Source organism: Leptopilina boulardi, unplaced genomic scaffold (assembly GCF_019393585.1).
Source record: "Leptopilina boulardi isolate dan_hultmark-lab unplaced genomic scaffold, ZJU_Lbou_2.1 LbouV2_372, whole genome shotgun sequence".
NCBI lineage: Eukaryota > Metazoa > Arthropoda > Insecta > Hymenoptera > Figitidae > Leptopilina > Leptopilina boulardi.
Genome location: NW_026137943.1, coordinates 1,918,353 through 1,946,346, shown reverse-complemented (window position 1 = coordinate 1,946,346; position 27,994 = coordinate 1,918,353). Strand labels below are relative to the sequence as shown.

The 27,994-nt window shown below is 31.1% G+C and overlaps 1 protein-coding gene across 5 annotated transcripts in view; it reads left to right on the top strand.

The window, feature by feature from the left end:
* LOC127287650 (talin-1) overlaps nucleotides 1–27,994 on the top strand; it is a 44,379-nt gene that overhangs the window by 10,096 nt on the left and 6,289 nt on the right. For 3 of the 5 annotated variants that reach the window (XM_051314693.1, XM_051314692.1, XM_051314696.1), the window contains exons 2-12: nucleotides 404–509; nucleotides 15,242–15,431; nucleotides 15,526–15,927; nucleotides 16,102–16,372; nucleotides 16,456–16,959; nucleotides 17,640–17,737; nucleotides 19,739–19,827; nucleotides 20,883–21,341; nucleotides 21,416–21,451; nucleotides 21,836–25,558; nucleotides 25,862–26,608. In XM_051314693.1, coding sequence (XP_051170650.1) covers nucleotides 15,293–15,431; nucleotides 15,526–15,927; nucleotides 16,102–16,372; nucleotides 16,456–16,959; nucleotides 17,640–17,737; nucleotides 19,739–19,827; nucleotides 20,883–21,341; nucleotides 21,416–21,451; nucleotides 21,836–25,558; nucleotides 25,862–26,608 — 6,468 coding nt within the window. In that variant the 5' untranslated portion in view covers nucleotides 404–509; nucleotides 15,242–15,292. Of the gene's footprint in view, nucleotides 1–403; nucleotides 510–15,241; nucleotides 15,432–15,525; nucleotides 15,928–16,101; nucleotides 16,373–16,455; nucleotides 16,960–17,639; nucleotides 17,738–19,738; nucleotides 19,828–20,312; nucleotides 20,336–20,882; nucleotides 21,342–21,415; nucleotides 21,452–21,835; nucleotides 25,559–25,861; nucleotides 26,609–27,994 lie in introns of those variants that run through there. The other 2 variants (XM_051314694.1, XM_051314695.1) reach the window with 2 other exon arrangements.

Below are 27,994 nucleotides of genomic sequence, written 5' to 3'. Positions count from 1 at the left end.
TCACATATATATATAATCATTCTTCATTAAAAAATTTTTCACGTGGAAAAAGGAAAACTTGAATACGTTTTCAGACATATTCTCAAGTACATTATAATTTGCATCTCGAATATAATTTTCATAAAGAAATGGAAGATTGTAAAATTAAATAAATTGTATATATATATATGACACGATAAAAGAAATATTTTTTTTTTTATAGGGAAATTATATTCTTTACGTTGTGCAGGTATTTTAAAACATTTCTAAATGACCCAATATGTAGGATTAATGTTTTACGATTGAGAATTGTTCCCCCCCACCCTTTTTTTTCTTCCCAAGAGTCTGATGTCCGTTAAAAGCACGTTTCGTCAATACTAAACTTGAGACTGATTGGTTTTTTTTTTTTTTTTTTATTTTGCAGACACGATTAAGTGAAGGATCATTCACGAACGAAGAGGAGAGGTTTCTTAAAGAACGAAGGGTGGATTTTTATATCAAACTGACGACGAGAGAGGAGTATCTATAAAGTGAGTATATATACATGAATCTTGTCCGATATATATACGCATTTCCGGTTCTCAAATCGTTTATTCGTAATATATTTGAAGCGAGATCCTAACTCGTAAAAGGACATCAGGGCTGAGTGACTCAGACACATCATGAAACTACCATCCGCATATATATATAGTACATGTCCTCTCTCATAAAGCCTAACTCCCCCGAAATTTATCTTTATTTCACCCCCCGAGCATGCAGCAACTCTCCCTCAATATGGAATACTTCGCGGCCATAACCCCTAAAATATAATACTTAATTGCGACAAATATGAGCTGTAAAATTTGAATAGACATTCCAGTGATGAACGTGGCTAGCCTGACATTTAGAGGATATTTCCATTTTGTCAATAAGGGGATTTTATTTTTTGCTTTCTAATCCTGAATTATCAAAAAAAGTAAAAACAACTCACGACTCAGATGTTGATGGGGGATTAGTTAAGAATATTCATATATCCTGATTCAAATGAGCGATTCTTGTAAATTGGATTCGACGAGATAAAAAAAAAAAACATAGATACAATCTCAAATGCAATTCAGCAAATGGTTTCGATACAGAGAGTGAATGAAGCCCTCCCTCTCATTGCGACTACTGTCAAAAATCGAAAATTGCTTCGTTGACTAAACGTTCCTATGCATATATATATATTGCTCTACCCCTGTAGCCTTATCTCAACCATCTTCACAATGGTCAGATGAACCGGCATCTGTCGCTGTACTATGGTTTAACGCTGCAAAACCACACATTTGGATTTGTGTTCCTCTGGAGAATGAGGAGGGGGTGGGGTAATTATCTGGGGGGGGGGCACATATCTCTATATGTGTGTGACGTAAACTCTATTGACTTCATATCGTTTCGACAATTTCAACACTAAAGCCTTGTAATTCCCTCCAATGGTGCAATTTTAATCCAAACTAAAACCCTTAAAAATTTTTAAAAAGTTACGTCACGAAGACGACAAAACAAACATTTTAATATAATAGTATATAGTAGATTTAAAAAAATTACCATAGGAATGAAAACCTTGCTTTGAGAGAAAAAATCTGAACTCATTTTTGTTGTAGTTCAAAATGAGTCAAACGACATAGAACATGTGGCGCCACCTACGAGGCACATTTTTCATGCATTTAAAATTGAGTAGCGTACGGCATTAATTTTTTATTTATAGCCTTTTGTTTTTGTTTTTTTTTTTGATCCAAAAACCTAAAAACTATCAAGTTCATCAAAAATTTTTTCTCCTGAATCCTTTTTTTCACAGTGGAAATTTTATATCTTATGTAAAAATTCTTCCTAAAAGCATATTCTTAACAAACTACAAAACAATAGAATTAAACGTCTACAGAAATTGGAAAACATTTTTAATCTTAATTGGTGGGTCATTATTGAGAGAGAGAGAGAGAGGTTTGAAAATCCAGGATTAAAACTTAGTTTAATCTCTGGTTGAAATTGGAATATCTAATCGTCCCCTCTCTCTCTAGCCGAGAGAAATGGATTATTTGAATGAGAATTTAATCGAATTGTGTTATTCAAACTCGTAAAGCTACTTTCGATATTAATTATCAAAAAAAAAATTCTCTGCCCTCGGAAAATTTGTTGCTAATTTGCAAATATAATTAAAAATTCTATACTACTAAGTATTTATCATTGAATCCGAATTATTATTATTACTTTTCATATATAGAAGAAAGAGAAGTCTTTTTTTTAAAATAAAACTCAAAGTTAGAGAAAATGCGCCTTTATCGCAACTCTTAGATTGCTTCAAGTACCCGAATGCGTGTTGCAATTTCTTGCACGCACACTTTTCCAAGAATCGAGTATATGTCAGCACATCGATTCTTCGCGAAATACTGGAAACAGGATCCTCCCAGGATCTCATGAGGATAGAACATGAAATAGTGGGGGTAGATTGTGCGTTCAACCAATCAGATCAGTCCAGACGGTTTGGCGCCAATTCTATATATCAGAGAAACAGGAATAACAAACAAGTATACTCCATATATATAACCTAATCCGTAACTTTACTTCCGGTTTCATTTTTAACATATCACGGATGTTACTCAATAGGGTTATATATGCTAGAATTTTTATAAAATCTTCAATAATATTGTTAGAAATTGTATATCAATAATAATTCACATAGAGAGGAAATTGGATAAGAAAACAAAAGTAATTTTTACTATATATCCTAGTTCTAAACTGTTGTTAATGTAGATTTAGAATAATTCCTTAAGGATTATGCCTTCTTATAATAAATATATTTATAAAATTATACATAATGATAATTTTGATTTCTCTGAAAAAAAAAATTCTTTGTTGTCCAAATGGCCAATGAACCGAGAACAATATTATTTATCTCTAAGGATATAATAAACACTTTCAGTCTTGCATGAAAAATTATTCCTGCCACCGCCCTCTGTCATTCATTCAAATTTTGGACGAATCTCGATTCGTCTCGCCTCATTCCCATATATACCTATATAGCACACAACGACGAACTCGAATCGACAGTCATTGTCAGTTCGATTAATCGAGCGATAAGTTTGAATCTAGCGAGTGATTGACACACCCGCGATAAGGGTTGATAGCTCGCTTCGAGAGAACCAAAGAGAGAGAGATAGAGAGAGAGAGAGAGTAAACAGGTTTGATTTGAGAAATTGAAGAAAGAAAGAAAATCGAGTGATGGAAAAATCAAGGGATGTTATATATAAAGAACCTGAATTCTGAAAATAGGGTTAGGGGGAAATCGAAACAGCGGTTGGCCGAGTTCTTAATTCCATCGAAAAAGGAAACCACCCCATTTTTCTCCTATCTTTCGTCACTCCCGCAGTGTTTTGCATCAATTCATAAAATTGATGCCTGTCGGTGTGTGTGTTACGACGAACTTCCGGCTAAAAAAAAGTGGTGCTGCATAAATTGCCTATACATCTCAATTGACCCCCAACTGTGTCCATTCTCTTACACGTCTTGCTTCCAGATTGACATCCTTTTCTCTTTCCTCCTGTGGAATAAGTCTTTCGTTTTTCAAGCCATACCTTTTTTGTCGTCCTTCTTTTTCCCCTTATATCCGTATATATTATAAACCATACTATGAGTTTTTGTAAAAGTTATACACTCTCCCACATTTGTCCTTAAACATCACAATAGCATCATGCTAACACTCTCTCTTTCTCTCTCTCGGGTAAACTCGCATTATCATCCCCCTCTTTTTTTTTTGATGCGAATATATATTGACTTGACTATCGTACACCTCGATGCGTTTATGTGACGATCGTTCGTTATTCATTTTCCCCTTCAAAAAAAGGCATAAAATTCTCCTGTAAGGATATATCTCGAATTGTTTTATGAGCGATACTTTGAGTTGAATGGTTTCATTTGCTGGAAAATTATGGGTATAGGCGAGATATGATTTTTTGTGCTTGCTTCATGTAAAAGATAATGAAGGTGTGTTCTCTTTTTTTTTTTTTTTAATGCGATAATTATTGTCCTTAGGTTGAACAGTAATTAGAATTGACATTGCAATCATAAAGGTTTGTAGGAAAATTGAGTTACCAAATTGATCGTTATTTTCATATTCAAGTGTGATACGCTCACATTTTAAGGGCGCTCTTCACATATATATATATTATAATATAAGGGTTGATGATAGATAAATTTTTTCAAAGTTATCAGTTGTCCAACTTTATAGTTTCGAAATTATTCGTAAAAAATTATAATAATATATCATAGTTTTACGTTAAAAACTTTTTAATGAAAGAATTATTATTACTATTTGTTTCTTCTTGATCGTTTTGCTGTAAACTTAAATTTAATCCCTTAATGTTGATTACATATTATATATATATGTGTGAAGGGAACATCGAGGTCGTGACGACATCTTCAAATATTGCATTGGATGGTGATGGATCGATTTCTGCACTGATTGATTGTATTAGCTGTATAACAGTGATTGGATAGCGTTACTAAGTACTTCGCAAATGGGTCGCACTCGCAGTGGTGCCGAATTTCCTTCATTTTCATTAACTTAATACCTATTACAGGAAACAAAAGCATACGCACTATAAATCAAGATAAAAAAAGGAATTTTAATCTTACAATTAAGGAGCATTTTTTTCTAAATTAAAATTAAAGATATTTCTGTAACAAGATAAAATTTAATTTGCTTTTGATGTGTTAATGATTCTGAAATAAGTGGATTTTTTTCCAAATTAGCATTTTTAATGCCAAAAAAGTTCTAAATTGTGAATGACTTTGTCAAAATATGGGAAGGATAATTGGAGGATAATTGCCCATCAGTGGGAGGGACTTTGTCCACAATGGGAATGGCTTAGGCGAATGAGGGAAGTGGCGTTGTCCTAAAATAGTAACGGCTTAGACAAATAGTAGGAGTGACTTTGTCCATGCTAAAAGTAACGCTCTTCATCAGTAGTTGATGCTTAGCCAAATAGTGGGAGTGGCGTTGCCCATCAGTGGGAGGGGCTTTGTCCACAATGGGAGTGTCTTTTTCCAATATAGGTGTGGCTTAGGGTAATTGGAGGAGTGGCGTTTCCCATTAGTGGGAGGGGCTTTACCCACAATGGGAGTGGCTTAGCCGAATTAGGGGAGTGGCGTTGTCCTAAAATAGTAACGGTTTAGACAAATAGTGGGAGTGGCGTTGCCCATCACTGGAAGGGGCTTTTTCCACAATGGGAGTGTCTTTGTCCAGTATGGGTGTGGCTTAAGATAATTGAAGGAGTGGCGTTTCCCATTAGTGGGAGTGGCTTAGCCGAATTAGGGAAGTGGCGTTGTCCTAAAATAGTAACGGTTTAGACAAATGGTAGGAGTGGCTTTGTCCATGATAAGAGTAACGCTCTTCATCGGTATAAGATGCTTAGCCAAATAGTGGGAGTGGCGTTGTCCATCAGTGGGAGGGGCTTTGTCCACAATGGGAGTGTCTTTGACTAATATGGGTGTGGCTTAGGCTAATTAGAGGAGTGGTGTTGCCCAGCAGTAGTAGAGGCTTAGCCACAAAGTAGGAGTGGCTTAGGCTAATTAGAGGAGTGGCGTTGCACAGTAGTAATAGAGGCTTAGTCAAATAGTAGGTGTGGCTTTGCCCAAAATGGGTGTGTTTTAGCCTAAGTAGGGGAGTGGCTTTGCCCATCGCTAGTGGAGGTTTACCCAAATAATAGTAGGAGTGGCTTTGCCCAAGATGGGTGTGGCTTAGGCCAATTAGGGGAGTGGTGTTGCCCATCAGTGGGAGTGGCTTTGTTCAATATTTCCACATTTACTTTGCATTGAAATGGAACTTATTATAGCAAATTTTAACTATTTTAAAAATTATTTTTAAATTTTTTAATCTTTCTAATTGAAATGTTTTCTTTTTCTGCTTAATAAGTTAAATTATATCAATGGTTTTTTTTCTCTCAACAAAAAAATCTATACCTCTAACAATTATTTACAATGTGAATTGTTACAAACAATCTAATTATTAATTTTACCCATACCGTTCTTTACATTCTAAAATCGTTGATACTGGACTCTTCAATTATTTATCCTCAAAGTTTCGTGTTCCTCACAAACATTGGAAGGGGTTCCTCTATATATATATATTTTTTTTTTTTGAAGTATTCTCTCCCACCTCTCTGGATCTTTTTCTCTTATTTCGGAGTTGTTCATGAGAGAACGAGATTTTTGGAGGGGGTTCGAGGATGAGTCGAAAGGGGAGGGGGGGTCACCTTAAGCGACTAAAGGGCTCGATGTCGCGTTATGTTTCGAGACACAGGGGATGTTTCTCTCTCACTCTTTCTCTCTTTTCGATGGGGGCTGCTCCTAACCCTCCAAGGGGGATGAGGGATGCTTTATTATTGTTATGGCCGGTCCAGCGACCAATCGAGATCCCGATCTCTTACCCTCGATTTAGCAACGATGCGCACGCATCTCGCGGCGTTATCCTGGGTGCCACACGTAAGGACACATACGCGTTACTTCTTTGGCGACAGCCGTTGGCGAAACATCCTTGTCCTCTCTTCTTCCCTCGTGATCATCATTTGTATACATAAATGTATATATTCGAGAAATTTTTCATTTTTAACTTCTAACACAAAAAATCCCAGTATAAAAATTTTTTTTCCTTTCCATTAATTTTAGTTAAATTTGATTTTATTTTCATTTTTTTGGTTCAAAAATTTCCTTCACATTCGTCAGATTTTAGAGTATTAAAATTTTTCAAAATAATTCCTTTTTGGTTCTATTTGTATTTTTTTAATATTATATTTTTGTAAATCTTTTTTTAAATTTATTTTCGTCGATCTAAAAAAAAAAAGCTGTCGTTAAAGAGTCCTACGTGCCTTATCTTTTACCGTCCAAGTGGAAAAAAATCTTTGACAATAAAAATTGTGGGCCTTTATTAGTTTTTGTTATATTTATATATAGAATTTTCCCCTATAAAAGTCTATTTTAATTGATATAGAATTAGATATATTTTATATTAATTTTAAAAAAAAAAATGGAAGTAGAATCAATTTTTCAAAGATTCTTCATTCAGATGGAAGTATTTGTCGGGGATTTTTCCCGAGAAAATCCATCCACTTCCGTGCCTTTGTCCCGTGAATGGCTGAATATTTTCAGTCTCGGGTCTTTCTATTCGAATTGGAAACAAACGATTCAATCTCAATGGCATTCCGATTTACCTGTGATCGCAAGAAAAAGGCGTCGTCGCTGTTTCACTTTGAATTTGATTGCGCCATAAAGTCCGGTCGTCTCGTGATGTAGTATATATATATAGAAAGAGAGAGAAAGAGAGACACAGCGTTTGAAATAAAAAAGGCGGGAAAAATTCGCGATTTCTCCGTATCGTCAAAGAATTGAAAGAGGAAATTCAACATGAGAAAATTTTGGCTTCACGACTATTTGGTAAGTTGCTTTAATTTCCACTTTCGATAGTTGGTTTTTATTTATTCTTTGTCTTTTTTTTGTTGTTGTTTTTGCCTTTTTATTTGTCCTCTTTAAATCTGAATTAGTAAAAATGTTTACTAATTTAAATTAGTGACTCACTTTTTGCTTTAGAATTACTTAAATTTTATTAATTGTTAGTAAAAGTTACTAATAATTAGTAAAATTTTACTAATTGAGAAGCAAAAAGTGAGTCACTAATTCAAATTAGTAAACATTTTTACTAATTCAGATTTAGAGAGTATTTTGTACATTAATTTTTGTTTAAATATTCTTTAATAGAATTTTTTCTTTTGATCTCCAGAAAAAGTTATTTATTTTGCTATCAATTTAGTTTTTTTTTTGTATAATTTAACTTTTAATTGATATTGTGATGCAAAATTTTACTATGAACAACTTTTGCTTTAAAAGTATTAGAAAATTTGTTACAATTAATGATAGTAAAGAATTATTTCATTGATTTAAAGAAAGATGTTTTTTTTACAAAAAGAAAGCAATTCTTAAAATCAAGGAAAAATTTTTTTTCAAATTAAAAAATATGTTTTTTTTACAGTAGTTGAAAGAACTGTTTTCCTTAAATAGAAAACGAATTATTTGGTTGATATTTATTAATTGGTTATAAATTAAATTAAGAAATTTAAATAAATCCATTAAAAGATTTTTTTAAGAGTAAATAAAAATGTAAAAAATTATTAAATTTTCGGAAGGTATTTTAACGTTTTGATGTTACGATAATGGGGATATTTAAAATTACGAAACATTGTTTTCGAAATACTCAATTTAAAGGCATCGTCTCACCCTTTTTATATTCATTTACACCCTATAGAATTTATTTTGATCAATACGCACCTTATTCAAAGACAATTAGGTCGAGTCAGTGGTTCACAAGCATTAATTGAGCACGATTTATGAATGTATATATATATATTTATACAATCTCGTTAATTCTGTTCTTGAAAAGCGTTTGTCGTAATTCCACGGTAGATATCCCAATTATCGAGGGTCGAACTTAACAACGGCTCTTTAACGTGTCGAAATCAGATAGCATAATAGGGGTTGTAGAAGTTTCGTTATGAAACTCATCACCGTGAGGGTGACATACACATCTTTTTTTTTCATATACATATGATTACATATACATATCATTATATAACAAAATTTACTAAAATCAAACTTCTTTTGCCATTTTTCTTCAGCTCCCCACTTTGAGTTTCTTTTTTTGACAACAAGATCTATGAGAAAATTGCTCTAAACAGTATTATCAAATCGTGCTATCAATCTACCCCTCAAAACAGTATATCGAGTTTCTTCTGCTGTCTAAACCGTAAACCACGAAAAAAACAAGTTCGCAATGCGAGGGGTGGATGAAACCTCACTTTACGTGAAATGATACACGTAGTGACAGATTTAAAATCACTTTGGTTTGTCAATTTTTAGATTACTAGTTTACCAAAGCGATTTTTTTTTCTGTTAAAAAAAAATAGATCTTTGAGGATTTTGTTTTTATATTATTCAAAATCTATAAAAAATAATTATACTGTAATTGTTCAATTGCAAAATATATAAAATATTATTTTGAAATTATTTTTTCCAAAGGATTTTTTTATAATCGGGTTCTAAAGTCATGAACTGATTGTCGAATCAGCTGATCGCTGGACGCCATTTGCATTATTTACCGCCATCTGTCGTGAACTTTCCAAAGCTAGACAGGCAGAAAAAAATATTACTTACATTGAATGTACATAATAGTAAATAAATAATTAAATATAAAAAAAAAAGAATGGAATAATTTCTCACGTTTTTTTTTAGAGTAAAAAAAGAAAAATATTGAAAGAGGGGAAATTTTGTAAAAAGAATATAAAATTTTTATATATAATATATGAAAAGAAAAAATTGAAACTTTTGTTTGAATCGAGAGATGACTCGAATATTTTCCTGGTCCATTGGGGGTGTGTTACTAGGGCACTAGTGCGCAGAAGCTTCGAACCCCGACGCGATTTTACCATTTCCCCTTGCAAACCCCTCTTCTATATGTGAAATAAGGGGTGGCTACCCTGCATTTCTCTCAGTTACATTTTGTGCTTTAACCCCTAGCATTCAGTGTCTGGTCAGTCATTGGGATGGCATGTAGTCTTCATTCCCAAATATATATATCACTTCAATTTTTTTTTTAAATCCGTTTAATCGATTAAAATTATTTTTCATATTCTCTACATAAATATATCAAAATAAAATATAATATTTATCTTTTGTTTTTTTAAAAAATAAAATCGTGACAATTATCAGTGTTTCGTCGTTCGCGAATAATAATAATAAAAAAAGTGCTAAAATGGTTCAATTGAAGATGCCGATACGCTTGAAAATTACCGATAAATTACTTACATACATGACGTTTACTGGCATATTGCCAGTTTGTTGCACGCATGACTTGGATTTATCAACGTCGACAATGCTAAGCCTACCGAATCGAGATTAATAATAATTAGTTTACGCTTGTTGCCTCATTAATTTCAAATTTCTTTATTCGTTATCACTGTAAATATTTTTTTTTTTTAAATCGTGGATCGTTAAAAGTGATTTTTCCTGAAATAAAATATTTTCGTCTAATAAAGAAAATTATAAAAAAAAAAAATTGAGAAAATAATATAGTAAATAAATATAAAAATAATTTAAATCTTATAAAGATAGATAGAAATTAATTTCTTCAAATGAAGAATAGTGATAAGAAAGTGAATTTATAAATAAATTTAAATTACTTCGTGGAAATTGTTAATTATTTTTATAACTTTACACCGAGAACCAAAAATAAGCAAGGGCGAAAATAAGCAGTATCGCAAGATTTTTTATTTTATGGAATCCTATAGAAAATTAGATTTCTTTAGAAATACATTTGAATTGGTGGCATTGCTGAATGCAAAGTGGCATTAATTTTCTATTCAGGTAAAAATTCATAATATTATTTTTATTTAATTTTATTAGTTTTTATTTTTATTTAATTTTTAATTTTTATTTAAAATATTGCATGCATTAATTTCAAAAAAAAAATTATTTTTTTGATTGATTTTTGAAAAAAAGAAAACTTTTTCTAATTTCACAAAAGCTTCTTCATACATATATATATATATAGAGAAAGTTTTCTTTTCTCCTTTTATCTTATTTGACTTTCAAACTTTTTTGATTAAATCGGCTTCAATTAATTCAATCCTGGAAAGTCAATTATATTTTATTAACTATAATACTCGTTCAATATTTATTATTCAATAATTGAGTTTTTTTTTGTTTTACACGATTCAAGAAAATCAAAAAAATTTCCAATTAATATTTTTCAGAAATTTTATAGTTTTGCTAAAAAGTTTTTGAAAACACAAATAATTCTCAATATTTTTTTTTTTTAGTGAAATGTATTTTTTTTTTTTTTTTTTTTTTTTATTGCTGATCTAGCTCAAATTGAAAGCATTCCAAAAAACTTTTAGCTTGTGAAATTTTTCATAAAAATTCATAGGCTCGAGTTTTGCATTTTAAGTTTTAATTTATACATAGCACAACTTAATGCAAATTGTGAGCGAATGTTTTTTAATTAAAAAAAAAGTTGTTGAAAAAAAAAATTTTTTTTTTAAATATTGTTTTGTAAATTTAGTTTTTTTGATTCTTTTTACTGACTGTTTCAGTAATTCCCCGTTAACAATAATTGAAAAGAAATTTTTTTAAATAAATTTTAAATATATTTGACGCCCTCTGATGGAAGGGACCTTAGAAGAAAACCTTATATAGGTTATGTTTACGAGTTTAATCTTGATTAAAAGTTTCTTTTTATTTATGTAAAAAATAAAATCAGTTTATTAAATATTTTGAATACAATAAAGACTTAAATATTATTAATTTTTTATTGAAAATTGATTCTCTTTATTTATTTTCATTTCAAAACATAACCTATAATTTTTTTTTTTGCTTAAGGTCCCTTTCTTCAATGCGCGTCACATATTTGAAATATATATATTTTTTTTAAATATTTAAAAACGGAAAAGAAAATTTTAGAAAACATTTTCATTCGATCATGTAGATATATAGTTTCTCTAAGAGGAGTAAAATTGTCTTTTCTTCACCCAAAAAAAAAAAAAAAACCAATAAAATAAAACCAAAAAAAGGTGTGTCTTTTTCCCAAAGAGGGTTGGTCTGGTTCTATTCCTCTGGATTCCTATATGGAAGGTAATATTGAGTCCTCAAAGTCCTCAGGGAGTAAGTTAATAAGTTACTCCGGTTCTTTGTAACAAGGTATGTACCTTCACTGAACCATTCTTTATATAACCAGCAATAGCCACGCAGAGAGTTGCTTGATAAATTTTAATGTTGTATATATACATTGAAAGTATATAAATCTTTTTTTCTATATATATCATCACAACTACTATAATATAATATATATATTACCACAAGTAAAAGTACGGAAAAGGGATGAAAGTGCCATTAAAATCTCTGGATGAGTAACTGCTCTTTTTTACCCTATATATATATATATAAGTCTTGGTTTCACACAAGAGCTTAAAAAAGCTGACATAGTGTCTCTTTATCATTCCACTCCACCAGAATCAAGCACCTTAACAAAAGTATACACCTTTTAATCGCTTATGTGTTATAAGGGATTTATAATTTCTATACGGAAATTTTTAATACACGCAAAAAAAAAAATAATTTCTGTATCTTTTTTCATACATCATATATAAGAAATGAAAATAATCTCATATCAAGAGGATAACGTTAAAAACAAGAATATTTCCATTTTTAATGAAAAGGATTTATTATTATTTCTTCTATTAAAAATTTTCCTTTTAGTATTTTTAATATAAAAAGAAATGTATTTTGATACAAAAATAATTAGTTACTTAAATTATCAAATATTTATACAAGAAGCAAATAATTTTTATTTGAATTAAATAATTTTTAAATAAATTTTAATTTTCAATCTGAAACAAATACATATAATAATTGTGACGCGCTCTAAAGAAAGGGACCTTAGAAGCAAAAAAAAATTATAGGTTATGTTCTAAAATTTTTAAATTGAAAATACAGTCAAATTTTTAACTAATATTCAAATTCAATCTAAATGATTGACAAACTAAAATGGCTGAAGGGCAATATAATCAATTATCTTATGGTAACGTGTGGATCCAATTTTCCTAATCTTGATGGCAAATTGCAAATGAGACAAGGGTTTATTTAATCTTTGACCCCCCCTCTCTTTTTGGGATGTAACTCCCTAGGGGGTTTTGTTTTTCTTTGATGACATGTGATTAGAACACGCACCTTTTCTCCCCTAATTGTTTATAGGGTTGATCCTATATCATGCATATAATTATTGTTCGTCTTCGTGGATATTCTGATCCAATCAATGTCCTCATTAACTTCGCTGGTTTAATATATTTAGAAAAAAAAAGTCTTCCAAAGTCATGTCTATATTTAGATCAATCTTATTATATATTTAAAAAAAATCCAATTAAAAAAAACGTTTGAAAGTGCTAAATGCTAAATTGCAACTAGCGCCATCTGTTGGTTTTAGAACGTGGCGCCACCTACTTGACACAATTTTTATTGGCACTTAAAATAGAGTAGCGTACGTTACATTGAGCTCAAATTTTTTTTTTCTCTGTAATTAGTTAAATATTAATTTAGATGCAAAAATTGAGTAACCAATTCCAAATTAGTTTAAAAAAATTTACTAATTCTAGAGAGATATTTTTAATTTATAAAAGAGAAACTTTTTTTTCGCACTTGCATTTACAAGTATATACAAGTTTTTAATAGAGATGTTACTAATTGTTTTTCACCTCCTTGGAAATTTAGAAAATGACTTAGTCTTTATTAAGATCTCTTTTCTCTTAGTGTTAAGTTACATCTTCCTGGGGGGGGGGAGATTGAATTAATGAGAAATGGGGTTGCCCCATTAAAGTGAAGAAAGAAGTAGATTTACGAACAGGAGCGATTCAATTTCCCTTATATATATATACCGTAACGTCAATAAGTGTGTCAAGCCTTTGTTTCATCCCTTTATCGTCTCTCTTCCAACTTTCCACCGAATAATTTTTTTTACATCCCCTCCCCTCTACAAGAATTAAAATCAAAAATATTTTTTTTATATCGTATAAAGTGATTATTTAATAATTTTTATTCCATTCTTTTTATGCGCACTTTAATTAATTTTCTTACAAAAAAGAGTTTATCTTGAGGAAAACTTTTTAAAACTCCATTGTAAGTTAATTTTCCCTCTTGAAAAGTGATTCTTCTTTTTGTGAAAAGGAGAAAAAAAATTTTTTTTTTTTTTTTTTTTAAACTAAGACGATAATATAAAAGTGTCTAATCGGAAAGTCTCTCTGTGGCAGGCCATGTGTTTTCAGATTGTGTGAAAATTGAGTAAGAGTTTGCAAAGAAGAAGAAGAAGAAGGGTGATTAGGGAGATGGTCCATAGAGCGGCTATTATATTATATGTAGAGAGAAAGAGAGAGAGAGAGAGAGAGAGGTTTTCATTCCTGTTCAAGTTTGACACAGTCAGACACAGCGTTGCCAGGCAACCTCTCCTCTATAAGGGTAGAAATCCCCCCCCCCAATGGCGTAGATATTTTCATTGAATTCAAAAAAAAAAAAAAAAAAAAAAAAAACCCTTGATGTTTTTATATCCCCTCCATTTTGCGATAAGTCAATGACCCCAAAGAATTAGCCTAATTAGCCACTTCTTTACAACCACAAAATTCAAAGCATATAAAATGCACCTTGAATTCAAATCCTCTCATCATAAGCCTTTTAATCAACTTTTCACATACACTGAAGAAATATAGAAAAAAAATAAAAAAAAAAACTTTTTTACAATGTAAAAATTAAATAATTATTTATAAAACTCATTGTAAAAAGAAGGTACTATAGTACCGATTTTAGGTATTAAAATAGAAACAAATTTAGTACCTAAAGTTTAGTACCTAATTTAATACCTCTCGTTTTACAGTAAAATAAAAAAAGTTTTTTTTTTAATATAATTATAATATAAAAATATTTTATAATTTACGAATTTTTTAGTAATAGAAAATAAAATTCTATTACTAATAAAATTAGTAAAAAAAAATTTTCAAAAATCGTTTTCTTCAGTGAAAATAGAAGAATCTATTTTTTGCTATACTGAAGATGGTTTTTGTGATTTTTTTGAAATCGTTCCTCCCCCCCTTCCCATGGGATATGTTCTGATAAAGTCAATTGACTGTGAGAAAGGCGATTTATTTTTATTAAGCCCGATATAACTGCAAACTGCAATGCTCTCTTTCTCGACGCCTGTGGATCGGTTATAGTGGGCATTCTATGTGGCAACTTATATATATATATATATATATATATATATGTATATATGTGGCAAATGTTCCATACCTTTGTAAGATCGATATATAGACAGTAGTCAACGCCGTAAGGCTTCCTCACACCACATTATCACGTGCGAAATTCTTAATCCCTCAGTACCATTTTCTTAATTTTTTTTTTTTTAAAGATTTTCCTCAATTTTTTTTCTTTTATTCTTGCCTTGAATTTAATTTTTAAAAGCAATCTGGTCACATATTTTTTTTTCCCTTAATTAAATTTCTTACTTTTAACCGAAAAAAAAGAGAAAGAAAAATTTTAACAAAACACATGATGAGAGTTAAAAACAAAGTTGATTAATTTTGAATGATTTTTAAAATTTTTCTTTTAGATTTTAATTTTTGAAAATTTTGTAATAGAATTTTTATTTTTTTTTTTGCTTCAGACTAGCGAAGGAGGTTTTCTTGCACGCAAGGAATCGCCATTAGCCATTGAAATGGCCACTTTATCATTAAGAATCTCCATTGTGGAGAAAAATCTCACAAAAATGATGCAATTTGATCCAAGTACATCAATTTATGATGCTTGTCGAATTATTCGTGAAAAATTAGTCGAAGCAAGCAATATGGGTGAACGTAAGTTTTTATTTTATAATTAATTCTTCTTTTTTTTTTTTGTTTATGTGATTTTTTTTCTGAAAATAAAATTCCAAAATTTTTTTTCTTTCAGCCAAAGAATATGGATTATTTTTGGGCGATGAGGATGCAAAAAAAGGAGTTTGGCTCGAGCCAGGACGAAGTCTTGAATATTATTTGTTGAGAAATGGCGATCTTCTTGAATATCGTCGTAAAATGCGAATGCTTCGTGTAAGAATGTTGGATGGAATATTGAAAACAATACCAGTTGATGATAGTCAACCAGTGGCAAATTTAATGGTTGTGATTTGCACAAGAATTGGTATCACAAATCATGATGAATATTCACTTGTTCGTGAATTACCCGATGAGGAGACGGAAAATCAAAAACCAAGTAATTTTGGTACACTCACTTTGAAAAGAAAAAAAGAGGATAAAGGTGAGAGGGACGCAAAAATGGATCAATTACGAAAAAAACTCAAAACGGACGACGAGGGTAATTATTATTATTTTTTTTTTTACTGATTTTTCAAATTATTCAAAATTAAAGAGAATTTTTAGAGAATTTAAAAAAAAAATTGAAAAAAAAATTTATTTTCCAAAAAAAAAAATGTTTTCCTCTTAAATTGTTTATTATATATTTAAAAAAAAATTTCTTTTTTCCTTCCAGTGAATTGGATTGATCCAAGCAAAACTTTAAGGGAACAGGGTGTCGATGAAACGGAGACGGTTTTGTTAAGGCGGAAGTTTTTCTTCTCTGATCAGAATATTGATAGTCGTGATCCAGTGCAGCTTTCGCTTCTTTATGTTCAAGCAAGGGACGCAATTCTTGATGGAACTCATCCCATAACTCAAGAAAAGGCATGTGCTTTCGCTGGAATTCAATGTCAGGTTCAATTTGGAGATTATAGACCCGAGAAACATAAATCTGGATTTTTAGAGTAATTTTTTTTTTTTAATATTCTAATTTAAAAAAATATTTTTCTAATAAATAATAAAATATTAATTCTTTTTTCTTTCCCAGTTTAAAGGAAGTGTTACCGCAATCATATATAAAAGACAAAGGAATTGAGAAGAAAATTTATGCAGAGCACAAGAAACATGTTGGTCTTTCGGAATTGGATGCAAAAGTTTTATATACAAAAAATGCACGATCATTGAGTACATATGGAGTGACTTTTTTTCTTGTTAAAGAAAAAATGAAGGGAAAAAATAAACTTGCACCACGTTTACTTGGTGTTACAAAAGATTCTGTACTTCGTCTTGATGAAAAAACAAAGGAAATTTTAAAAACATGGCCATTAACGACTGTTCGACGTTGGGGTGCATCGCCAAATACATTTACACTTGATTTTGGTGATTATTCAGATCAGTATTATAGTGTTCAAACAACTGAAGGTGAACAAATTCAACAACTTATTGCCGGTTATATTGATATTATTTTACGTAAACAACAAAATAAAGATCATTTGGGAATTGAAGGCGATGAAGGATCAACAATGGTTGAGGATAGTGTTTCACCTTTAAAGTTAGTATTTATTTTTTTAGAAATTATATAATTTTGTTAGAATTTTCAAAAATTTTACAATTAATTAAATTCACAAATTTAAAATATAACAAATTTAATTACTAAGTTTTTTTCGGGGAGGTGAAATTAATTAAAATTGAAAACTAAGAAAAAAATTTAAAAATTTGTTTTCAAATCAGCAATTTTATTTCGTTAATAATTGCATTTTTTTTTTTTTTTTAAATTAAAATCGTCTTTCTTTGTGAGTGGATATAAAAGAAATATTTTCATATTCGCTTTTATCGATCGAGTGATGCTTCATCTTCTCGCACATATTGTTCGATTTCTCTGTGAGAAAGATAATGGTTCTAATTAACGGTCTTTTTGCGTAATTAACGTCACGCTTCACTCGATCAGTTTCCGCGTGACACACGTCGAGATTTTGTGAATATCATGGAGAAGTTTCTCAGGGAACGTGATCGACAATATTTATTAGATATTTTAGCATCGAAAATTGATAAAAAAAAATTGTAACTTTCGAAATAATAATAATAATAATTTACTAATTCATGATAATTAAATAATTAATTTAATAATATTTAAAGAAAAAATAGTTATTGTAATTCATAAGAATTTTTTTCTCAAAATAAAAATCAATTTTTTTAAAAAATAATTTCTATAATTGAATTCTAATTTTACAGAGCGACAATTCTTCAGCACGAGACAAATAATATTGGAAGAGGAAGCGTTGAAGCCGTATCAGTTGCAATTCCTGCCGTGATGAGAGCTGGAGGAGATGGTAAGATTGTTCATTTAATCATTTTGTTTATTTCAAAATGAAAAAGCGAAATTGAAAGTTGCTCTTTACTAAAAAGAGCTTCTTAATTAAAATAGTCATGAATCTTCAATAGAAGATATTAAAGTTCTTTATTAATTTTCTTCTTTCTTAAAAATCAGAAAACACTTTTTATTGAATTTTATTAGTTGATATTAAATGGAATTCAATCCGAGACAATTTGTATTTTTTTTTCTGTTTTTTAAGAATAATTATAAAAGTTTTCCTTTAAAAAAAAGGAATAATTCCTGTGACATTGTCAATATTTCAATTTAAATAGAAATTTAACTTTATCATGTCTTTCTCTTTTTAGGAGAATTCTTTTATGAGATATTCAAAGTGTCTAGTGTCCTGGAAATCCTGGAAATTGTGGAAATCGTGGAATAGACATTTGAAAGTTTGGTTCTTTAGTTTCTTTTTTATTATTATCATTGAAAATACTAATTCATTGATCATTTTTAATGAAACAATTATTTTTAAAGGATATTGAAAAGAATAACGAATAATTAATTTTTTTTTGACCACGAAAAAGCAATTTTTATTTTCATTTCATATTTCATGTTTTTTATAATTATTGAAATATTAATTAACATTAATTTTTTTTTAATAAGATTAATTTACTTTTACTAAGAAAATAATTATTTTAACATTTTTTTTTTTGTAAATTAAATTGTACTTAGTTCATTCCATTACAGTATTACATAGGAGAAATTAATAATTAATAAAATTAATAATTATTAAAAAATTACAATAATATCTAATAGAAATAATGAAAAATAATACAATAATAATTAATTGGTTTCTTTTAAAATTGTCTTCAATTTAATAATTGAATTTTCTAAATAGATTTTTTAATTAGTAAAATAAATGCTTTTAAATTTCTTAAAAGTCTAATTATCAAAAATGTGAAAAAAATGTAAATGACAATTTTTGTATTGTTATCAATTGTTTTCTTATAAAAAAAAAAAAATATTTCAATAAATATTCTAAACCTGAATAATGAAAACAAATTTTTTCTAGTAAATTTAATTAATATTTAAATGAGAAAAATTTTTGTCAACCACGCTGGATACTTTGAATATTTAAATAGTTTTTAAAATTGTAGTACAAATTACTATAATATTTATATTTGTAATATAATTACAATAGTATTTCTTACAAAGTGTCAAAAAAACCGAAAAGTTTTATTGCAAATGTAAAATTTTTATAATTTTATAAATTAATGCAATGTATTTTTTTTTTTTTGGAATAATGTTGAAAGATTCAGAAAAATAGTTTTTCGTCGATTTTTGAACAAAGGTCAACTTTCGATTTCGCAAAAATATTCTCTTCACTGAATTTTTTTTTTTTTTGAAGATCCATGCACGATTGAATCCTCGTTGTCTTTGTGTCTCCTATTATTTTGTACATAGAAGGGCAATTTTTCCAAATCTTAAGATTTACTAATTATTTTCAATCTCGGAATATTAAATAAAAAATATTGAATTATTTTTTTTCTTTAAATTTTCAATCAATAATTTCACTACATAAAAGTTTTTTAATTTTAATTTTCTAATTTCTATTTTTAATTCTTTTCATAAAATTCAATAAAGAAAAAAATCAATAAATGTTTCTAAATTATAAAATTATATTATTTAAAAAAAAAATAAAATTGTTTCTCCTGCAAATCCGAAAGTTTTGGAGAATTGCCCATTAAATGTAACGGTTTTTTTTTTCTTATTTTTTTGTACATACACAAGTTACTTTAGCTTTGAAACGAAAAGAGCTGAGCAAACGCTCTCAAGTTGAAAAGACATTTTATCATGAGTAAAAGAAGGTATCGTTTGCTACCGGATTGTGGGTTGTAAGCAAAGAAAAAAAATATAAAAAAAAAAAAATAGAAATTTCGACGAGGAATCGACCGCGACGATCGACACTTGTAAATATCGGAAAATCCATAGGATAGAATGCATGATCCGTTTTTAGGGGCACGACTTTATGGAACTGGACATATGGGAAGTGCACAATATACAACCATAAGTGGACAAGTGAATGTCGCCCATGCTCCACCAACGGTAAGAAATTTAAAAACCAAAAAAAAAAAATATTTCAAGTCTCGTGCTCACGGATAAATTTTCTCATTTAAAAAAAAAAAAATGTAAAATTTCCTAATTTCTCTGATATTCGACTCGAGAAAATCAGAATTAATTTTAAAATTTTTAAAGAAACGAAAGAATAATTTTTTTAAAATAAAAAACTAATTAATATATAATTCTTCTCTCTAATAATGGAATTTGTTCTATTAAAAGAAATTTTTTATTTTAAAGTCTCGGGTGGGAGTTAATGACTTTCATTGTGAACGGAAATGTTGATTGGTTTTTAATTATGATTTTTTTGTGATAAATAGAGGAATTCTTCGTTGGCACGAGCCACTTATCCAAGTAGTTTAGAAAAAACGCTCTTATTGAATTGCAATATTTAAAACAGATTTTTTTTTTTTTCAATAATGAAATTAAAGTGTCAGCTGACTAACAAAATTTGCTATTTATTTTCATGCTAGGCGCCTTCTATTGTGGACATCGAGTAGGTACACAATAATAAAAATATCTTCATCTCTTTTTTTGTACAATCAATTATTATTTTCTTAATTAAAAAAAAAAAAAAACTAATCTCTGAAAATACTCCTCAATTATATAATAAATGAACTAAAACTTTACTTTCAATACTTTTTATTTATACTAAAAAATTTATTTATTATAAATATATAGAATTAATATAATATTAATAAAAATAAAAATAATATAAATAGATGCATAAATCTAAATTTTTTCAACTAAAAAATATTTCAAAATAATTCTAGAAATTTATTTTTTCATGATTAAAATGATTTTTGAAAGTCGAATATCAAAGAAAATCTCGATTTTTTTTGAAATTTTTTGGAATAATTTCAGAGTATTAGCCAATTTTTTTGTTGTGTACCAAATGATTTTTTTTTCACAATATTTTTTACTATGAAAACATAAATTTTTTTGTCAGTTTTGCAGTATCTCTTAGTGCACGGCTTCAATTATTATTATTATTTTTTTTTTATAAAATTTCTAATAAATTTTTTATTTAAAAAAAAAAACAGATGCAACAAACCAAGGTGACAACTGTTCTCTCAGAACCACAACGTGCCTTACTCTCGACCATAACTGCAGGTCATGAAATCATTGAAATTGCAGAAACTGAATTAATTACAAGAGCCGAACTTCCAGAATTGGGAACTGATGTTGCATCCCTCAAATGGATTGAACGAACCATTGACACTCATAAACAAAATGTTGGCTCACAAATTGCAGCGATGAACGCTGCAACAGCACAGGTTGTCACATTGACTTCAGGTCCTGCTGATCATGTTGATCATACGGCCGTTGGTGCTGCAATCTCAACAATCACCACAAATTTACCGGAAATGACAAAAGGCGTGAGAATGATAGCCGCTTTAATGGAAGATGAACCATCGGGTGATCGGCTTTTAGATGCAGCGAGAAAACTCTGTTCGGCCTTTTCTGATCTTCTAAAGGCAACGGAACCGGAAACAAAGGAGGTAAATTTTTAAATCACATTCAAGTCTTGTCAGGCGAATGTAATTTTTATCTCGATAAATTCTCTTTCTCGCAGCCCTTCTATGTAACTTCTACTCTTTACGGACAATACGTAAGCAAGTTGTTCTTAACAAGTTCGGTGTTGTATTTTAGAATCGATAGTGCCGTTAGATTCCTTTTTTTTTTTTTTGTTCAAACAGCACTCGATTGATAGTCTCGCACTATTCAATTCCAGGTAATTTTGATTTTTTTGTTCTAAGATTTAATGTCATTTTTAGATGCTGCTAAAAAAATGCTATTTCTTTTCGAAATTAGAAACGGAAACTTTTTAGAAATTAGATTTTTCTAAAATTAAAGAAACTGTAAAAAAATTTCTTTTTCGGAATTAAAAACATTCTATTTTCCTTGTCCACTTTTCCTTCTTTTTAAATTAGAGATTTTATTTCGATTAATGAGAATTTAAATTTTTAGTAATAATATATTTCTTTTTTTTCAGCCAAGGCAAAATTTACTGAATGCTGCCTCTCGGGTCGGAGAAGCATCGCATCAAGTTCTCACGACTATCGGCGAAGAAGACGATTCAAATCGCGAACTACAGGATATGCTTTTGGCATTGGCAAAAGCCGTGGCCAATACAACTGCCGCTTTGGTACTTAAAGCGAAGAAAATTGCAAAAACCTTTGATGAGAATGATGATGCATCACAAAATCGTGTAATATCTGCAGCAACGCGTTGCGCTCTTGCAACGTCACAATTAGTCGCTTGCGCTAAAGTTGTTGCACCAACATTACATTCACCGGCATGTCGATCACAATTGATAAACGCCGTTCGTGAAGTGACAAATGCCGTGGAAAATCTTGTTCAAGTTTGCAATGAAACATGCGGTGATGAGCAATTATTAAAAGAATTGAGTACAGCAGCTGCCGAAGTCACACGAACACTAAACGATCTTTTGAATCATATTAAAACGGCGACTCCCGGTGAAAGAGCCAAGGAATCAATTCAAGAAGGTGCCGTTGAACAAATTCTCGTGGCAACGGACAAATTATTCGCCAGTAGTGGCGACGCTGGTGAAATGGTACGTCAAGCACGTGTCGTGGGTCTTGCCACTGCACAATTAATACAAAGCATCAAGGGCGAAGCTGAAAAACAAACGGATACGGAACAACAACAAAGATTACTGGCAGCTGCAAAAATTCTCGCTGATGCAACAGCAAGAATGGTAGAAGCCGCCCGTCAATGCGCAAGCAGTCCACATGACGCGAGAAAACAAGATCAACTTCGTCAAGCCGCTGAAGAACTTCGAGTAGCAACAACTGCCGCAGCGACGCCAGCGCTACGGCGAAAATTGATAACACGTCTCGAAAGTTGCGCTAAACAAGCCGCTTCAACTGCAACACAATGTATGGCCGCGTCATCCGGAGCCGCTCAACACAACACAAATATCGCCAGTCAAGAGGAATTAAACGCCGAATGCCGATTAATGGCCCAACACATCCCAAATCTCGTTCAAGGCGTCAAAGGAACTCTTGCACAACCCGATAATCCAACAGCCCAACTAAATCTCATCAATGCCTCGGAACAATTCCTTCAACCCGGTACATCAGTTGTTAAAGCAGCTCGAGCCGTACTTCCAACTGTCACCGATCAATCATCCGCAATGCAATTAAACAACAGCTCTCAACAATTAGGAACATCACTCGGTGATCTCAGATCCGCGGTAACACGAGCCAGAGAAGCGTGCGGTGGTCTCGAACTCGACGCCGCCGAAGAACTCATAATCACCCTTAAAGAAGAACTTATCGAATTTTACAAAGCCGTTGAAACCACATCCCTAAGACCACTACCAGGCGAAACAACCGAATCCACTGCTCTTCGTCTCGGCACAACATCAAAAAATGTCGGCGTCTCTATGGCCCAACTTCTCTCAGCCGCCAAACAAGGCAACGAAAATTACACCGGTAGCGCCGCACGTGAAACCGCATCATCCCTCAAAGATCTAACATCAGCCGTACGTGGTGTCGCAGCCACAAGTAATCAACCCGAAACACAAAAAATGGTTCTCATGACAGCTGACGATGTCATTGAAAAATCCCTAAAACTTGTCACCGAATCGCGTCAAGTTCTTAAAAATCCCGAGAATCCCCATAATGAAGCACATCTCGCCAAAGTAGCCAAAGAAGTCTCCTATTCTCTAAACAAATGTGTCTCCTGTCTACCCGGTCAACGTGATGTTGAACTCGCCATCAAACATATCGAAGAAATAAGCCAGGTACTAACAACCCAAGAATATCGACAAACAACCAAAAGTTACGGACAATTACAAAACGATCTCAATACAGCGGCTGCTAATCTAAATGACGCTTCTTCAAATCTAGTCTCATCTGTACGATCACCAATACAACTTGCCACATCGTCACAACAATTCACCACAGCCTTTGAAGATTTATTAAACGTCGGTATGGAAATGGCAACCACAACAACAACCGAAACAAGAACACAAGTAATAATCTCAATGAAAAATGTCACAATGACATCGAGTAAACTTCTCACTACCGCCAAATGTGTCGCTGCCGATCCAAATGCACCAAATGCTAAAAATCAATTACAAGCCGCAGCTAGAGCCGTCACCGATTCAATAAATTATCTCGTTGATGTATGCACCTCAGCGGCACCGGGTCAAAACGAATGTGATAATGCAATTAGAAATATTCAAGCAATGAGAGCCCTACTAGACAATCCCAGTGAGCCAATATCCGATGCCTCTTATTTTGAGTGTCTAGAAACTGTCATGGAAAAAAGTATGAGCCTAGGTGATGGTATGACTGGTGTCGCGAATCATGCAAAAAAATCCGAATACGATCATTTTTGCATTGCTGTACGTGGAGTATCATCATCAATTTGTGGATTAATTGAAGCCGGCGCTCAAGCTGCCTATTTAGCCGGTGTCAGTGATCCAACATCCGTTGCTGGAAAACCGGGTCTCGTCGATCAGGCACAATTTCTTCGTGCCGCACAAGCAATTCACACAGGTTGTCAAAATCTCAGCAATCCAACAAGTACACAACAACAAATTATTTCAGCCGCTACAATGATTGCAAAACACACAAGCGCCCTTTGCAACGCTTGTCGTCTTGCTTCAAGTAAAACAAGTAATCCCGTTGCAAAACGACATTTCGTTCAATCGGCAAAAGATGTCGCCAATTCGACAGCGAGTCTTGTTAAAGAAATCAAAGCACTTGATGTCGATTGTTCGGAAATGAATCGTCAACGTTGTGCTGAAGCAACAAAACCCCTTCTTGAGGCAGTTGATAGTCTTTGTACATTTGCAAGTTCACCAGAATTCGCCAGTCAACCAGCTCGAATATCAATTGCTGCACGCGCAGCCCAGGAACCAATTACAAACGCTGGTAAATCAATTATCGATGGTCTTTGCGCAATGCTTCAATTGGCAAAAAGTCTCGCTATTTCACCAGAAGCACCACCCACATGGCAATTGCTATCAAATCACAGTAAAAATGTAAGCGATTCAATAAAATCATTAGTTGCCTCAATACGTGATAAAGCACCTGGACAAAAGGAATGCGATGCCGCAATTGAGAAACTATCGATTCGCATACACGAACTTGATGATGCATCATTGCGTGCTGTTTCACAATCATTAATACCACATCGTGAAAATACAATGCAAGGATTCACCGATCAAATGGAAAGTAGCGCAAGTGAATTACGTGAAAAATTAGAACCATTGAGAAATGCTGCAAAATATGAGGCAGAAAATGTTGGACATTCTATTAATCAGGTTGCACTTTATTGTGAACCATTAATATCGGGTGCAATTGGCGCTGCCTCAAATATGGTACACACTAAACAACAAATGATATTATTAAATCAAACAAAAACTGTCGCTGAATCTGTATTGCAATTGGTTTATATCACCAAGGAATCGGGTGGTAATCCAAAAGCATTGAATCTTCATGCCGAAGTTGATGAGACTGTTGAATCGACAAAAGATGCATTACAAGAATTACAAAATACTTTGGAAAATATTTCAACGTCAAATGGAATTGTTACTGGATTAATTGATACAATTACAAGAGCAATGGTTCATTTAGAAGATCATAGAATGTCAACAATTGATACTGTTGATTCGTATGTTGATTATCAGACAAGAATGGTTGAGGCTGCAAAAGAAATTGCACGATTGGCTCAAGAAATGGTGAGTATTTTCTTTTTTTGAATTAATATCAGTCTGCCAATAATTTTATAATGTCATCCATCTTAAAATAAATTTCAAGGCATTTTTTGAAATTAATTTACTTTTAAAGAATACGATTTGATTTTCTTTATTAAAATCATATTAATTGAATCGGAATTATTTTTTTTTTAATATTTAATTTAATTTTGAATTTATTTTTAATCTCACGTTTTCTGAAAAGTCCCAGTTTGTTCAATGCCAATTTCTTCATATAGCTGATCTTTTATTTTTGACTTATGAAATTTTCTCTAATTTTATTTATAGTCAACCAAGTCAACAACGGATGTGGCAAGATTAGGACCACTTGCTGTCGACATTTCACACAAATATACACAGTTAGCGCGCGATACATCGGGAGCATCAGCTGCAGCATCAAACGCTGATGTTTCAGCAAGATTACGTACAGGTGTTCAGGAACTTGGACGTGCTTGTGCCGATATTGTACGTGACGCTGGAAATTGTCAAATGTCACCGGGCGATTCATTTTTTCAACGTGAAGTGTCGGAGGATAGTAAAATTGTCACTGAAAAAGTATCACAGGTACTTGCTGCATTACAAGCTGGATCACGTGGTACACAAGCATGTATAAATGCGGCAAGTACTGTTTCGGGAATTATTGGCGATCTCGATACAACAATAATGTTTGCCACTGCGGGTACACTTCACGCTGAGAATGAAGGCGATACATTTGCCGATCATCGGGAGAATATTTTAAAAACAGCAAAAGCACTTGTTGAGGATACAAAAACATTGGTAGCCGGCGCAGCATCATCACAGGAACAATTGGCTGTTGCTGCACAAAATGCCGTTTCAACAATTGTACAACTTGCTGAAGTTGTTAAATATGGTGCAGCAAGTCTTGGTAGTCATAATCCTGAGGCTCAGGTAATGTTGATCAATGCAGTAAAGGATGTTGCGTCAGCTCTTGGGGATTTGATTCACGCTACAAAAGCTGCAAGCGGAAAACCTATAAATGATCCAAGTATGGCACATCTCAAGGATTCTGCAAAGGTACGTTAATTCGGAAAATCGTTTTTTTTTTTCCCCTCGTGATTAACATTTTTCTTTTTATTTAACAAAAAATCTTGCTTTTGAGCTTCATTAATCCAAGTTCAGTGGAATCTTTTTTTTTTCATTTAGAAAAGCATTTTGATTTTATTTTAAATTTTATCCACTATTTTCTCATTAGGAAAAAAATATAAACGAAAATTTTAATAATCCCTGATTTTAATCCTCTTGTTCAATAAATTCGAAAAGAGATTAGTATCACTAATTTGTGTTTCGAAATATTCATATCAGATTTCATAAGTTTCATATTTTAAAATATCCATGATTTTTCTTATCAATTTACATTCTAAATTTATCTTTTAGAACTTCTTTGCTGAACTTATTTTCTTCGATCGATTTTAACTAATTTTGATGTTTATATTCAGAGCTTAAAAAAAAACCCCCCATCGAGTGACTAAAACCATTAACAGCGATTAATAATAATCTCCTATAGGTGAAAAAGAAACAAAGCACAGCATTTTTGATCTCGTGACGTACAAAACTAACATTGTTTTTTGATTCTCCATTTGAATTCTAAAAGAAAAAATTTATAACCCGTCCTTTTCTAACTCGAATTTTTTTTTGGGTGGACTTTAATTGACAAATTAATTTAATTTCAAAATTTATCGATTGACTAATTTGATAATTAACCGATTTTTTTTTAATTTGCGTCTTACTAAAAAAAAAAAAATTTTTTTTTATTTGTTTTAAAAATTTATTAATTAGGAATTTCACACGATTTCCAAAATTTATTAATTTTAATTACATTTAAGAAAGAAAAAAAAATAATTTCTTAAATAATGAAAATCCACTACAAAATTATTCCCTTTTTCGGTGCGAATTGACAAACAAAAAATTAGATAGCAGATTAGAAAAGTTCTTCGAAAATATACCAAAATCGAAAATTCATCGACATTATTAAAGTCCACCTTGAAATCTAATTGCTAAACTTTTGGATAGCCTGTCAGTTTTTTTTTTTTTTTTAAACCTTGAACTAATTGATTCGATCATATTTTTTCAAAGGTAGTTGCAATGTGTGTGACAAGCAATATTTAAACACCAGTGGTCTGAAAATTACGAAAATATTTGAAATTCTTACTTTAAAAAATTGTATTTAAAATTTAAATAAGAATTATCAAAACAAAAAATAAATAAATTTCAGACTACAGTGTCGTAGTGATTTGTGTTAAAAGAATTAAAGTAGAGGCAAAGGTTTGTTGCTTAAACCAGTGTCAAAAACGATCATTTAAATATGATTTCAATATTCAAATGATTGATAACATTTTTAAATCAAATATCTCAATCACAATGAATATATGATCGTGGAAGGACTCTGAAATTTTTTTAATT